Consider the following 15,980-nt stretch of genomic DNA (forward strand, 5'->3'; position numbering starts at 1 on the left):
GCGATTTCTTTAAGACTGCAAGGGAAGCTCAGCTTCCCCTATAATGTCAAAAAATTAGTGGTCAAACATGTACTATTGTGTTAACATTTTATTGATTAAAAATGCGTTAGAACACGTTCATCTCAGAGACGAGTTCGTTCAGAATCAGCTACATATAGCAGGTGACTCGATTTCCTTCTCATATATTCCCGTAGCATCAGTGTATTTGCCTGTTGAAGCCCAGCGTCCATTGACTTCTATGGGGCTGCTTTGAACAGATTTTTTCAGTGCTTCAAAACTAGACGGTCATTGGATAAATGCTGCGATTATGTCCCGCCCCCGGACGCTCAGCGTCTCTGGGGGTGAATGGAGGAGTGGGCGGGGCCGGACTCCGGGCTTCTGCGTGATGATTGGAGGGTTTGTCGAAAGACTGCATCTCCTTTTGAATGACAGCGATTGTGTCCTATAAGAAGTCGCGGATGGTGAAGCCATTCGCGCCAGTGTTGCCAATTTAGCGACTTTTCAGACCACCCTAGTGGCTTTTAAGACCACCCTAGCGACCTTTTTCCCCAAAAGTGACTAGCGACAAATCTAGCGACTTCTTTGACAAACCTTAGCGAGTCTCTGTGATCGCTGGTACTGCCGCAACGGCGCGAGGTCAGCGCGCACGCACCTCTTTCTCTGTTCAGTGAGCGGCTGAGAGGAGCAGCGCATTCAGTTCAAATAGATATTATGTTGCTTCTCTAATTTTACATGCATCTAATTTATAGCCGAAACCACAGCACAGGAATTGTCTTATCTTGTGTGTATTATTTGATTTCATCAGACGACGGCTCGATTATAAATTAGGATTTTTGTGCAGACTAACTTCTTGGAAGGGAGAGCTGGTTATGTATTCTTAAAGGGCTGCGTTTCAGTCACTATTTCATATTTATCCCGTTGACTGACAACATAAACAGTAAAATATATAAAGGACAACAGTTTTATTGAGAATTTGGCTGCATTAAAATACAGTATGAGCACAGAGAGACAAACAAATGTAAAAGGCAATATGAAGCGATGATTAATATGCTAATTAGCGCATGACGTCATCTGGCGACATTTAGCGACTTTTCAAACTGGCTTTAGCTACTTTCCATCGAAAGAAGCTGGCAACACTGATTCGAGCTCAGTCCCATAGTGGACTTTGCAAGTGTAGTCAAAAGACAAACTGCTGCAACCTATTTCTTGATATTTGCTTGGCGAAATTGCTGGCCAATTTTCATTATACGTTTCACACAATTATACACCACATTCCTTAAGGATTGTTTACAATTGTTTCAGTTTAACCTAATTCCCACATTTCCTCCGTCGAGTTTAATGTTTTTTTAGACCGTTTGTTCATTCATTCATTCATACAGTAGGCCAGGCGGTGAACTAGCCAGCTAGCAAACTGCACACGATGGCAGAATTTACGTATAAATAAATGGACAATTTTTATGATGTAGGCCGAAAATGAGCTTCCCCTCTTTGAAAGACCAGCAGCCGCCACTGTTATATTTTCATAATGATTTTTTTTTTCTTCTCAAACCTTGTCTGTGGTGTAAAAACAAATAAACAAATAAAAACTTCCCACTTTGATAATTACTGTAGTTACTGTGTTCTGAACATCACATCCTTTCTGTTTACATCAGATGGAATCTATCTAGGTGGCTGAATGAAAATATTTGGACTTTATATCAAAAAATGTCCTCAATTTAGCACCAACAAGCTTGATAGCTAGACAGTTAGCATCAGCTAACAATATTTACTTATTTTCAGTATGGTTATGAATAAACATTCATATCTGTCTGCTCGGCTCGATGATCTAAACAATATAAAAATGTATACTGTTGATAATATGAAATATAAGGCTAACGTTAAATGCGTAGCATTTTAATAAAACTGCTAACGTTACAGCAGCGGGGAATATGAACGTGCATGAGTTATTTTATTTAATCTGTGTTATTTTAATGGTTCGTTTTTTGACTTAAAACATAGAGACACTGACATTGATCTGTGTGCATTCAAGCATTTCAGTGGGCTTAAATAGATCACCCTTTACAGCAGATTTTACATAAATATGATTTTCAGTTACAATAATTAATCCTAAAATTCGACATTAGTAACTTACTTTTAGCAGCATCAGTTGCGCTCACAAGATCTCCAGTGTTTACTTGTGAGTTGAGTTCACTGGAGACTCGCTCTAAACGGATCATTTGAATCAGTGAGTTGAGTTCACTGGAGACTCGCTCTAAACGGATCATTTGAATCAGTGAGTTGAGTTCACTGGAGACTCGCTCTAAACGGATCATTTGAATCAGTGAGTTGAGTTCACTGGAGACTCGCTCTAAACGGATCATTTGAATCAGTGAGTTGTCGACTCGAAAACAGCTGCAATCGGATCATTCCAATTCGTGAATGAATCGTTTGCGATTTGCGAACCGATTTCACAGGTTAATTGAAAAGACTCAGTGTGTTCATGAATCAGACACCGGAGCTCGTGATATATTATAAGGAGTAACGATGTGTTTTATATAATGTAGTGAAGTAAAAAGTACGATCTTATGCTTTGGAATGTAGTGAAGTAAAAGTAAAAGTTACTCAAAATAAAACTAACTTACTCCAGTAAAGTACAGATACTTGAAAAATGTACTTAAGTACAGTAACGAGGTACTTCGTTACTGACCACCACTGGTAAAAAGACAGTTTCATCATTTTTTAAGGTACATAAACAACACAGTAGGTGACTCTTCTGCTCACAAATGCAAATACTGGCCTGACTGGAAGTAAGAGAAGAGTGTTGGATGAAGGATGGGGTAGAATTGTGAGCAACCAGCTTGTGGTCTGCATTCATAACACACCTCAAGTCCAGAACAAAGGCATTGTCTATGCTTGATCTGATGAAGGTGGAAGTATCATTGACCACATTACAACTTTCCCCCCACACTTCCAGATAGACTATTTAATGATTTGAAACGCAATTTATAAACATCAGTGTGTTCAATTCTCAACAATATGGTTGAGAACTTAACACACTGAAGGTATAATTCTCAAACCTATAGGCCTTTACACACAATGTTTTTAACTTAACTATTTAAATATCAAATTCTACTTCATCTAGGATTCCCACACACAGGAAATATTTGATCATTTAAAAGAAAATAAAAAACTGAATTTGTTAAGGAACATTCTTACAAACTTAATAAAAATTGATCATAGGACATTTTTTTCCTTAAGAAGCTCTTCATGAATCCAACTCCAGGTTCCTCATGTTTTAAGTGATTTGAATAAAGTTCAAGTGTCCATTTGAATGTATCAAGCTGAAAGGAAAAATAAAATGTATTATGTAACCTCTTAATGAAGGGTAACCCCCACAGTCACAGCAGCAGGTATTTTCTTTTCCTTGAGCATAGATTTACAAATGCATTATGAAAATAACAAGTGAATTGAGTTGACCTGCATTAATACAGTGCTGCATAAGTCTCTAAGGCTCAAAAAAGCTCCATACAGTAGTATTTCATCCATAACACTTTATTGATTTTTTACAAAAGAGTCTCACACAGTCACAACGTCATGTGTGCTTGCAGTTATTTCTGGCAGAGGTGCGCATTTCATCTATTTCTGAGATCCCCGAATCTTGGTCTTATACTAGGACTCTTTGCATCTGTTTAGTGTTTTCCCAAAATATTGGTGTAGTGAAGTAAAAAAGGAGAGAGAGCTTTGACCTTGTTTAGCACGACTGCAGAGACCACCTCCAGAGTCAACCAATGTTTGTTTTGCCTCCGCTGTTGTTTTGCTGCTACGGGGCTACAGCGCCTCGGCATGACACTTTGATAAATCGATCGCTGCCGTGCCGTACTATGGCAGGACAGCAATCCTTCAGAGTGCCCGCAATCAGAGATCTTACGAGGGAAGGGGAGTGGGAAAGGGGTGGGCAAAAGCAAGAGGAGGGGTAATTCTGTATGCACAGCTGAACTGTACTTTGTCCACCTCTTTATCTAGAAGTCAACACACCATCACTGTACTTCGAAACCTAGTGAGTGTCTCCAGAAAAGCATTTTATGGCACAAAGACCGTTCCAAAAACAAGCATCACATCTATCCATCAGAGAAGGCAATCGCAGAATGCATGCATCTATCCAATCCTGTTCAATGTAGCGGACAGAAATGTAAATAATAAACATTCTTAAATATTTTAAATACTATTATATTCTTATATTTAAGTTTAATACAATAAAATATATATTTTTTAAATAAATAAATAATGAAACAAGTGTCCTGTGTCTGAGGAATGCTATTTATATCTAATATACTCTATAAGACATCACTTGTGAGGTTATGTTTTAGTTAGTATGACCATGTAGGCAGTATGAAGGAGGCAGCAGGTTTTGGAACAGAACTCATAGTAAGATAACAGCATTCTGTGTCACTGGCAGAAAAATCTGGTTTCGTTGACAGAGATTATTTCATAAAACTTTGATATGTGTTGAAAACATGTGGCATCAGAATCCATTGCCAAAGCACAGCTTTAGAACACACCCTGGAATTATTGTATGTCTTTGCGTGACAACTACATTTCTTGTAATCTGTTATCTACACTAAAGAAGATAACATGTTCTCTGTTGATTTGTGCTCTCTTTTGCCATTATCCTATTTCCAGCTTTTTCCCTATGTTCCCATACTTAGTGCATCTACTTTCTTATCTCCAGCTTCCGGCAGACCAGCCTGATGTGGACTAGATTGAAGTATTAGATCTTTACCAAAGACCGATGGATGGATATATTATCTATGGATAGATTAGCTTAATTATTTTAAAGGAATAATTAACTAAAAACTGAAAATGTACCCTCATGTCGTTCCAAACAAGTTTGTTTCTTGTTGAACACAAAAGAATATATTTTAAAGAATTTTGAAGAACCAAACAGCTGTTGGTCCCCATTGACTTCCATAAGGAAAGAAATACTATGGAAGTCAATAGGGACCAACAACACTTTGGTCACCAGCATTCTTTAAAATATCTTCTTTTATGTTCAACATAAGAAAGAAACATAACATGAGGGTGAGTAAATTATGAAAAAGATTTTTGGGTGAACTTTCTCTTTAACTATATGTTTTATCTATTAAATATTATTAGATTTTTTTAACAAAAAGCTAATATTTTGTAAATATTTTAACTTACATTTTTCATGTATAGTTAATATTTTTTTAAATAATTAAGTTATTTAAAATGAGCTTTGAGTTAGAATAGAAGTTATATGCTACCTCAAAACAAGACAAAAAATAGTAATACTACAAAATTAAAATTCAGTTTGCTGGTCTATGGTTTAATTTTAACAGTTTTGAAGAAAAAACTTGACAAGAGTCAAGATATCGCAACGTGAAGAATGTATGAAATGATAAAGTCTTGACTGATTGCATTTTAATTTTAGGAAGCAACTTTAGTGTGACTTAATTAACATTCATGAGCAAAGCTTTAACCACAGAAGTATTTATACATCCTGGATTTTTCGTTTTTCTTTTTATGGTTAATCGATTGAGTGTATAAATGACAAATCTGAATAAGAAAGCTTAACAAAACTCGTGAAGTTCAATTGGTTCCAGGAATTTGTTTTAAAACGTAAACGGCTTTGAATAAGAAATGGTTCTTGATTTGCAACTCCATAAATAATTCATTTTTTATAACGGAATTAAGTGATTTCGATTCTGTGTAATAATATATAGAGGAAGCGCAAGGTAAATAGCATATGTCTTGCTTACGGCACGATTACTGCTTATTAGTGTGTGCTTTGAGACGTCCAGCGCATTGTGAATTGGGTTGGTACTAATTTCATCAGTCCACCTGCACCTGCGTAATTTATATCCCTGAAAGTGAGACGAGACATGTAGCAAACACTTGCAGGTGAAATCTCCCACTTCTGACAGAGTTAAAGCTGGGGCTAATGCTTCGCCAGCCATAGCAGATAATCTTTACAATCTCTGGAAATGCATTCCCTTTAGCTTTGCTGCCATAGCTCTGCTGTAAATTGGGCACCTAAGAGAGAAATGGGTCTGACTCACCAGTTTTCATAAGCACTTCAAATCGATCATATTTCCTTTTTTCAAGGACCAGTGGAAAATGCCATTATGGCCTGAGTTCAGTTACACCATACCAACAAGGCAGATGTGAATGGGGATTTCAAATATGCCAACACAAGAGGAAAAACAACCTTCTTAGTTCCACAAATCTCTCTATGTACAACCAGCTGCCTTCTAACGTGTCAAAGCATCGGCTGCAGGCTCCATCATATCTGCATTAACCCAAGAATGCCCGCCATTACAATGGAAATCGGTCACCTCAGCTTTTCTGGGTAAAACCATACATTACGCTAATGTCTGCGTAATGTGATTGCGGAGAACATTAACAGAATGGTAAATGCTGTGGAAAGAGGTGAAAATTAGCTCTACTTTAGCGAGGAGACGTATTTGTTGTTTTCATTGGGTCAACAGATAATCGAAACAGCTGGAGTCAGCATGACATTCCAGGTATAGATTTGAATTATATAGTCTCTACAATGTTTTAACATTCATATTTGCATATTTATCAGGTTAATAGCGTTTAAGTACAAACACACAGCTTGCTTGTTGAGGAAATGTTTTCATATATATTGTCCTATAGAAGCAACTTCCATCACATGATATGCTTTCTCAGTTCATGCATTTTGCAGGAATCAAACCCATGACCTTGATGCTGTAAGCAACATGTTCTATTGTTTGAGTAACATCACTCCAAAAACGCAATCGATATCAACACAATGTGTGGAAGTACCATGAATATTTAATGAGGTAAACTCTGATGCTGTGTATTATTGGCTGTCTGTTGCTAAACATGTTATTGGCATTGCAATTTGAGGTTAATCCTATTCAGTGCTTTTATCCACAGTTAAACATGCTTTGACCCAAGGTTTAAAAGAGTATTCAGAAAGCAATATAAATTAAGCTCAATCACAAATTTTGTTTTGTGGCATAATGTTGTTTTCCTCAAACATTAATTTTGACTTCTGGGTTGCATTGAGTTACTTGCAATGGAAGCAAATTGTACCAATCAGCAAACATTAAAATACTCACAAAGCAGTGGCAAAAATATGCTAACATGATGGAAAAATAATCACTTACTTTTCTGTTTAAAGGTAATAATGCCTAAAATCCTAACATGACCATATATGGATGAGAACAGCTCAAATAATAGATCCTTTATAGCATAAATGTAAGTGCTTTAAAAAAAAAATTTAGCTTCACATTTCTGCTTGTAAATTCGCCAAAAATTGGTCCCATTTACTTCCACTGAGGCATCCTCAATGCAACTTTGATTTTTGCTTTTTTAAAGAAAAGAAAAGAAAATATGTTTATCAACATTGCGCCACAATTGCATTTTGCATGTGACTTGTATTGAATCGGAAATACAGCTTTAAGGAGATCTAGGGTCAAACACAGTGTGAAAAAACTGTTGAAAAGTTCATAAGTTACAAAACAAAAAAACATGCCTAATTGCAAGTAGTCTCTTCTATTAAAGTCTTTTATTATCATGGGCATCAGCTCAAACACCTCTGTATTAGGTTCCCATTAAATATGCATCCAGAGTGTCTACTAAGATATGCTGTTGTGTTTGCATGAGGCGAATGTTTTAATTCAGCCTTGAGCAGAAAATGATGTGGACCTGCATGTTAAAGTGACTTAAATATTCATTACATTATGAATATTACAGGTTATTGTTTTGTTTCTTTGCCATGAGCAAAGAACGCTTTAAAATGGACTGGGTGGCCTCAACAGCTCAGCGTTTCAAAGAGATGTTCCTGACTGAGCAGTGAGCACAGACAAGGAGTGCATTTCAGACAGAATTTAGTGCACTTTCAGCCCCATTACGGAGCCACAATGGCCCAGTGTTCAGATCTAACATGGGTCTTCAATGAAACTGGCTTCGGTCGGCTCCAGCCATCGTAGCTTTGTGCTGTTAATCTCTCTGCCTCCTCCTTCTAGCGCACAGGCAACGATTGAGGGCCAAACCACTGAGGAATTACCGAATTACTCATGCTGTTTCTTTTTCAGGGCTTAAAACTGCATAGCTAAGCATTGCATTGCTTTTCTCCATGATTGAAGTTGTGTTTGCAAACAAGCTTGTTTAGATTCTCTTTAAATAAACCTACAGTTCCTTTTATGTGGCTCTGAATGAGGGGGTGAACAGGGAATGAATGTGGCCCTCTTTGTTTATTGTGCAGAGGCAGTATGAAGGTGTCCCCATGCCAACGGCTAAGACAAGAGTGAGAAAGAGGATAGACTTTTAATGAAGAACTCTCTGTCGCAACCTCACTGATCGCCATTCTGATAAATCAGTCCTCCTCTCTTCAAGGCTGTAACTGAAAGGTTAAGATGATTCTAGGGGGCTACAGGTCCAGAGGGGCCCAAAACAATAACAACAGGATAGATGGAGGTCAAAGTACAGTAAAATTCCAATGTATTTTTACATTAAGGAAGTAAGTAAATAAACAAAATAAATCAATGTATGTTCTGTTTTCTCTAAGAGAACTATTCAGTATTAAAATGTTTTAATAAATGGGGGATCAGGTTGATTAGAGAGATTGACATTCCAGAAGGGCTGACCAAAATACCAGTAGGACTGATGGAGGATCCAGCACATTTACTTACTTTACTTTTTACTTACTTTATATATATATTATTGTATTTTTATCTATATTGGAATAGAAAATTGTACAAATAGTGATTCAGAACTGTTCAGTCTAGTTCATTTGATTCATTTTTATTTTTCTTACAGTCCATCTCTTCAACATGATGCTGCATCCAGCTTTGTTTGCCATCCATGTGTCACTGGATCGATGCTGTTTTAGTAATAGAATAATTGAGGTACTAGAGAATTAAAATGATCATCTGCTATTGATTGTCTCGTACGGGAGAGGGTAATGACTCGTGCTTATAGTTTAATGATTTGTTCCAATTGTCCCTTGAGCTTATATTGGCTGAACAGAGTGAATACGCACTCTGAAGTCAGTGTGACATCACGTCCTGAATGTATACTCAGTTTGTATACCTTTAAAGGGATAGTCCTTCCAAAAATTAAGATTCTGTCATAATTTCTCATTCTTATGTTGATTAAAACCTGCTTGACTTTCTTGCTTTTGTGGAACACACACACACACACACACACACACACACACAAAAGAAGAATGTTTGCAACCAAGCAGTTTTGGTTCCCATTGACTTCCACTGTACATTATGTCCAAACAACGGAAGTCAATGGGAACCGAAACTGTTTGGTTAACAACATTCTTCAAAATGTCTTTTACATTTCACAGAAGAAAAAAGTCATACAAGTTTGGAGCAACATGAGATTGATTAAATAATAACACAATTTTGGTTTGACTACCCTTTTCATAGTGTGGTCACATTCATTTTTGCCCTTACATGAAACTCCTAATCACATAAATTCCTTTTAAAATGAATGGAATTCACATGCAAAATTTCACAGAGCAACAGCAAATGTGATCACACTTTAAAGGGACAGTTCACTCAGAAATTAAAATTCTGTCATCAATTATTCACCCTTACATTGTTTTAAACCTGTATGAGTCTCTTTCTTCTGTTGAACACAAAAGAAGATATTTTGAAGAATGCTGGTGACCAAACAGTTTACGGCAGCCATTGACTTCCATAGTATGGAAAAAAATATTATAGAATTCCCTGGCTACCCCTCAACTATTTGGTCACCAACAATCTTCAAAATATAATTTTTTTTGTGTTCAACAGAAGAAATTAATTCATACAGGTTTGGAACAAGTGGAGCATGAGTAAATGATGACCGAATTTCATTTTGGAGTGAACTACCCCTTAAGAAATATGCTTCTGCTGTTATCTTTTTGACGTATTACACTGTATTGCTGACAAAAACAAAATTTTAGGGCATATATTTGGCTAATAATACATAATATTACATTGGAATCCAAATAAAGCCCTAAATTCCTATTCCTATTTCCCAGAGTTTTCTGCCCAGACTTGGAACAAGTGGTAGCTGACAGGTGTGTTTGCAGTGAGAACAGTGCCGCACTGACACGGATTAGAGCGGATAACAGGCTGCAGCAGTCGGAACACTGCGACCTGACGGCTGTCCGCCTCACTCAGGTCTGTGTGTCTCTAAACACCCGTGCCTATACCTCACTCTTGTTTTCTGTCCTGCGCTAATTCCCCACTCTTTATCTGTCTGTGTCTCTCCTTATCTTTTGGCATTAATCCATTTAGCTCACCACTTGATTGTGTGCGTTAAAAGACGGGGTGAATATAACATTCTATATGAGGAGAAAAGCTGGAGGTAGTCTGCAGTAACTAATGGCACCCCTCGGTGGAGCTCTGCCAAATAAAATCAAATTGCAGTCCTTTGACTGTGATGCATCGTGCCAAAGAGGAACGGAGGATGGAAGGGCACAAAAGCATAAACACCAGTGTAATGGAGAGAAAGAGAGGGAGCAGAGAGGAGAAACAAAGCAGTTTCGGGTGGAGGACACGTAAAAGGTTTAACTGTGTAATCTAATCACAACAGATAAAAGATAAGAAAACACTACATCAAAGTTCTGAAGGGGACCTGGAAGTGACAGGCAGCAAGGCAAAAGAAATCTCTGTTGTCAATCTACAAGAGATAGTGGCCACTGGAAGACAGGAAGAGACCTACACGTTTATATCCGCTCAATGAAAAAGCAAATGGACTGCTATACTATCACTTCTGTCATAGTTTTGGGTCTTCACTGTTACAGTTGGAAAGTTGAAACGTTTCAAAGAGAATTCATTGTGAAAATCTGGACAAAGTATGAAATTTAAATTAGTAAACTATTTTATTATTATATTACCAATATTTAGGACTATATTTTTCACATACACTACCATTCAACAGGACAATTTTTACAATGTTTTTTAAAGTGAAATTCCAATATTACAATTCAAAATAGCGGTTTTCTATTTTAACATATTTTAAATGTAATTTATACCTGTGATGGCAACGCTGAATTTTCTGCAGGCATTACTCCAGTCTTCAGTGTCACATGATCCTTCAGAAATCAATCTAATATGCTGATTTGGAGCTCAAAATATATTTTTATTAACATTATCAATGTTAGAAACAGTTGTGCTGCTTTTTTCTTTTTTGGAAACCAAAGGATTCTTTGATGAATAGAAAGGTCGAAAGAACAGCATTTATTTGAAACAGAATTATTTTGTAATATTATAAATTTCTACATTAATTAATGCCTCTTAAAAAAAAAAAAATCTCACTGACCCCAAACTTTTGATCGGTAGAGTACATTATTTATGTGCTCTTTCAGCCACCGACACAGAGAAAATCCAAAAAACTTTACAATAATTGGCCCGTTTGTCTCAATATGCTCCAACTCATGTATAACCTTGAATCCCTCTTTGTCCAAAAACCCAAGAGTAAAGAGTATACACTCTTATATAAAAAAAGACAATCTGACAACTGAAGACTAAAAACATTCACATACAAAATTCACTCCATGCCTGTCATGATGCCAGTTTCAGGTACATATTTGCCTTTGATTTTCTTTTAACTCTGGTCTTAGCTGTGTACCATGACGGAAGCCTACATGCATTTCACCGATCCAAGCTGAAAACCTCTTGAGCCATAATAATTGTCATGTTTGCATTTCTATATCTATGTAAATGTTTCTGACAGCATATATGGAAATTGCACAATCATTATACTCAAACAAGAGAAATGAAAATGCAAAAAAACAGCTACAAAGAAAATGAAGTCTACCATTTTTGCTGTTTTACATATAGAAGGTTTCACATTCCATACTTCTTGTATGCTCTTTTCTTTGTTTTGTGTTACATATTGTGTCTGTGTTGTGTGGAGAACTGTCTGCACTGCCAATGCTCTTCAATCTACGCTTCATCAAAAAAAAAAAAATAAAAAAAAAAAATATATATATATATATATCCAGTGAGTTTTATATCAAGTAATAATAACTTGACCTGTTGTCTTATACTTTAAAAGGATAATTTGCCCCAAAATGAAAATTCTGCCATCATTTATTCACCCTCATATCATTCCAAACTTGTACAACTTTCTTTCTTCTGTGAAAGAAGAAAGATTTTTGAAACAGGAAAGTTTTTTTTGTACAGTGAAAGTCAAAGTCCAGTGTTGCTTAACCACAGTGCATTCAATGGAGGGAAACTTTTGGTGTACTATTGATGTACACGTAGCTGTGTAAACAAATAATCCTTGCCAAAGGCATCCTTCAGTCCTTTGGGAGCTGCATCAAAACAGCAGACCTGTTTAGTAGTCTTTACTTTTAAAGTCTAAGCAAACAGATTGACAGGTGTTAATTTTCTTGGAACAGGTTATTATGTGTGCAATAAAAAGAGAATAGAGAGGAAGGAAGAGATGAATAAGCAATGGCGTGAGAAAAATAAAGGTTAGCAAGAATGAAAGTGACAGAAAATTTGTGAAGGCGTTTTCTATGACACACAACACCATTTGAGTGTAAGTGCTGTCCCCTTTTGAGAGAACAAACCTGTGCTGTGCAGTGCTGTACAGCTGTGCTAAATGCTCTGGTGGGAGCTGTCCGTGGTCCTAATTGGAATGCAGCTGGGGATTGCAACTCTAAGAGTCAAATCAGAGGCTGAGAGCTACATTCAGACTAAACATTTAGTGTTACTTTGTTCTCTCAGCACAAAATATGTATAAAAGGCCTTTGTTTGCTAAAGCCGATTTTGAGTCGTTTGTAAAGGCAACCAGTGGAAAAGATGCAATGAGTAGAGCTGGAGGGGAGCTATCCATGGTGCTGAAGTGTCACTGAACTCTACTACCCACCATCTGTTCTGAGCGATTCCTTCAAATCTCCTTTAAACACATGTTGCTGCTCAGCTGACAAATGTATTGTGCTGACATAGCACTGGACCTTAGCTTGAAAAACAAAAAACAAAAACGCAGCTAAAAAAAGAGAAGACTGTTTCAAAACAAGAGTGCACAATCTCTGCTTGGGTTTCAAGGGAGCTTGAAATGTCCTCCCTAGTGTTATCTCAAAAGTTATGAACATTTGTACATTCAAACAACCAAAGAGACTGGCCAAAACTGAATACATGTGGCAAGCTCCCTTTGACATGATGAAAAGATTTCTCTGCATGCTTACACATTCTCTTGTTCAATAGAGCCTTACACCAAGTTGCATCATGGAAATGCATCGGTTTCGTGACTTTGACCATTTTTATGAAGTCAAGTGTCATTGACTATCAAACATTTTGGGGTGAGGAAAATAGGATTTAGCCAAACATCCATGATGATGAGTTGTTAGTGATATTATTTGGGTAAAATATGAAAAACGTTTCATCGTGAGCACTTAAATGTCTCCAGAGCAACAACTTCTGAGGCTGAGCAAGAGCACATAATTACCCAAATCACTTTTTTCACAATATACTACAGAAACAGATTAATGGGATTCTTTATTATTATTATTTATTTATTTTTATTCAAGTTTTTTACCTTTGACAAAATTAATACTACAATGTCACAAAAAAGAAAGAAGAAATTATTATTTTATTTTATTTTCTAAGAAAATAACTGCCGTCTGGAATGTTCGGAACTGTAGGCTGCATAACACATAAACATTAACTGAACTGCATTATAATAAACATAAAACTATTTAATATCCATAAATGGGAACACATATAAGAATAAATAACTTATTAAATAAAACCTAAATTAATGTGATGATTAAGATTGTAAGGTGATTTATACTTTTTATCAGGTTCACAATATTTTACTGGCTAAAGCACATTGCCTTGTTAAATTTATAAATGTTTTTATATAAAATATTACAAGTATTATACATCTATATAAATATATATTATATTTCACAATAAAATTACATGGATATTCTCAGAAGTATTGTTATTTGTACCGACTATATGGTAAGGTAACCAATATCGGGTCGCATTGTACATTTTCCGGTTAAATTTTTTTTTTTTACATTTGTAAGAACATTTCATGCTATTTAATGTATATACCCTGTTTTCAATCAGCGGTTTGTCAATATGCAGTGACCATACAGCTTACATGATGAGTTCAGCCATGCCCCAGTAGCTGAAGAGGCATTAAATTTGCATTTCCTTCTAGCTTCGTTTTATTTCACCAGTCATAGCTTATGCGCTAACACGAAAACTCTAAAAAGGCTTCCAAGATATACTCGGTTCATTAATGAAGCATGAGAGACTCCACTGCCGGCTCCGTGAAAGCGCAGCTATTCTGAAGCTTCAGTGCCGCTCAATGGAAAAATAGGGGAACTGCTTGACGGCTTCGCGAGCGCTTTCCGGACTCGGTCAAAAACGCAGAACATTCTGCTCTTGATATTACTTATTCGACACCAGTAAACACTTAAAATGTCGACCGGCTTTGTGGATTTGTTTGCCACTTTTAACATCACGTCCTAGCAACATCAACTGGACGAAAACAAGGCTTGAATCGCAGGAGAGCGAGAGTGTTCAATATGCTGCTCAATTAAAGGGATAGTTCAATCAAACATAATGTATAGAATTATCTGGTATAGGATAATTGAGTTATTTTTCGCTTACATGGAACAGAAGATGAGATGTTAGAACGACAGTCACGGTGTTAAAAGAGAAACTATAAATCCTTTTAGTGTATATCATTGACTACAACTTCCCTTCAAGGTAAATGACGGATGGATGGATGGTTGGTTGGGAATGCCATAATTTGAAGAAACGCAACAAATAGTCAAACGATTCCTAGGATCTAATGACTTAACTGATGGAATGGACATATTTCAGACAGAGGACGATATCCTATTATGGTAAAATAAATGTTGAAAATAGCGCAGAGTCAAAGACCTGTTTTGTTGGTATGACACCCCTCTCTCTACAGCCTCCACATACGCCCCCCTTCCTCCCAAACTCACTCATTCACTTTTGGCTCCCACACTCACGAAATCTTGCGCCACACACACACATTTATGTATTTTCGGAAATGGTTCGTCTACATCTTTATCCATTAACCCATTTTACCTTAAAACTAAAGTAGCCTACCACTTCTTGCGCACCCTCCACAAATCCAACATCTTGCTCTGAGGTGTTTTTCAAAGCATATAATGCAACATATTATGCCACCATGGGACAGATCAAGGTTGGCAAGACATAACAACAAATACACCATGAAAAGTACACAAGGCTGTTTTACATTGAAATACATTTACGCACAAATAAATGGCACACTTGGCTACTGTATGTACAACCTCTTCATATTGACTGGTATGTTTATCTAGTGAGTCTGCTGCTTATATCCATTGATGTCTGGTAGATCCGTATCAATGAAACGCATGACCCAACATTAAATGCCATAGTGTTGGCACAGAATTGACAATGGCAGCACTCCATCCACATGTCAGGGGTAAAAGGGTCGCATATGCAGCCTCCGAGAGGGTTGCGCGCACGGCAACAGGACCACATGCATAACGGGAAACTCACCCTTAACCGATGCAGCCAGCAGCCCCATATAGAAGAACAGCACCCCGCTCCAGTGATGCGCCTGTACTCCCACCTTCATTAGCGCAAAAATCCTTATACCATCCAGTTTCCTCGTCCCGTTATATGTACATCTGCACTCTGTCCTCACGAGTCCCGTTCTGTCAGGATTCAAAGAGGCGCTCATGGTGGGCTTTTTTTTTTTTTTTTTGGCAGGCACGGTTATCAGATGGTTTTAAAAGGAAGATTCACTTGGTGTCGGCGCTGAGAAAAATCCCAGTGCATGGAGACTGGACCCTCGCAGCTGGACTGAACCATCTCAAGCGAGCCGCGGGGTGAGCGGATTCTAATAGACGCCTTCTCTCCTAAAACCCGAGAAGCTGATAATGTGAACTGTATCTGGTGTCTTCAAGCTCACGAGAACGACAGATAAAGTCTGGAAAGCTATTC

General features: G+C 37.2%; 1 protein-coding gene across 1 annotated transcript in view; it reads right to left on the minus strand.

Annotated features, from left to right (window-relative positions):
- The window catches only part of LOC306847270 (CUB and sushi domain-containing protein 2-like), a gene marked incomplete at its 5' end in the record, with an annotated part of 308,039 nt that extends 292,322 nt beyond the window's left edge, over positions 1-15,717 (minus strand). The window contains one exon of the mRNA XM_079381119.1: positions 15,534-15,717. Coding sequence (XP_079237245.1) covers positions 15,534-15,717 — 184 coding nt within the window. The remainder of the gene's footprint in view (positions 1-15,533) is intronic.
- Between the last annotated feature and the right edge of the window lie 263 nt (positions 15,718-15,980).

Source organism: Barbus barbus (assembly GCF_936440315.1).
Source record: "Barbus barbus genome assembly, chromosome: 27".
Lineage (NCBI taxonomy): Eukaryota > Metazoa > Chordata > Actinopteri > Cypriniformes > Cyprinidae > Barbus > Barbus barbus.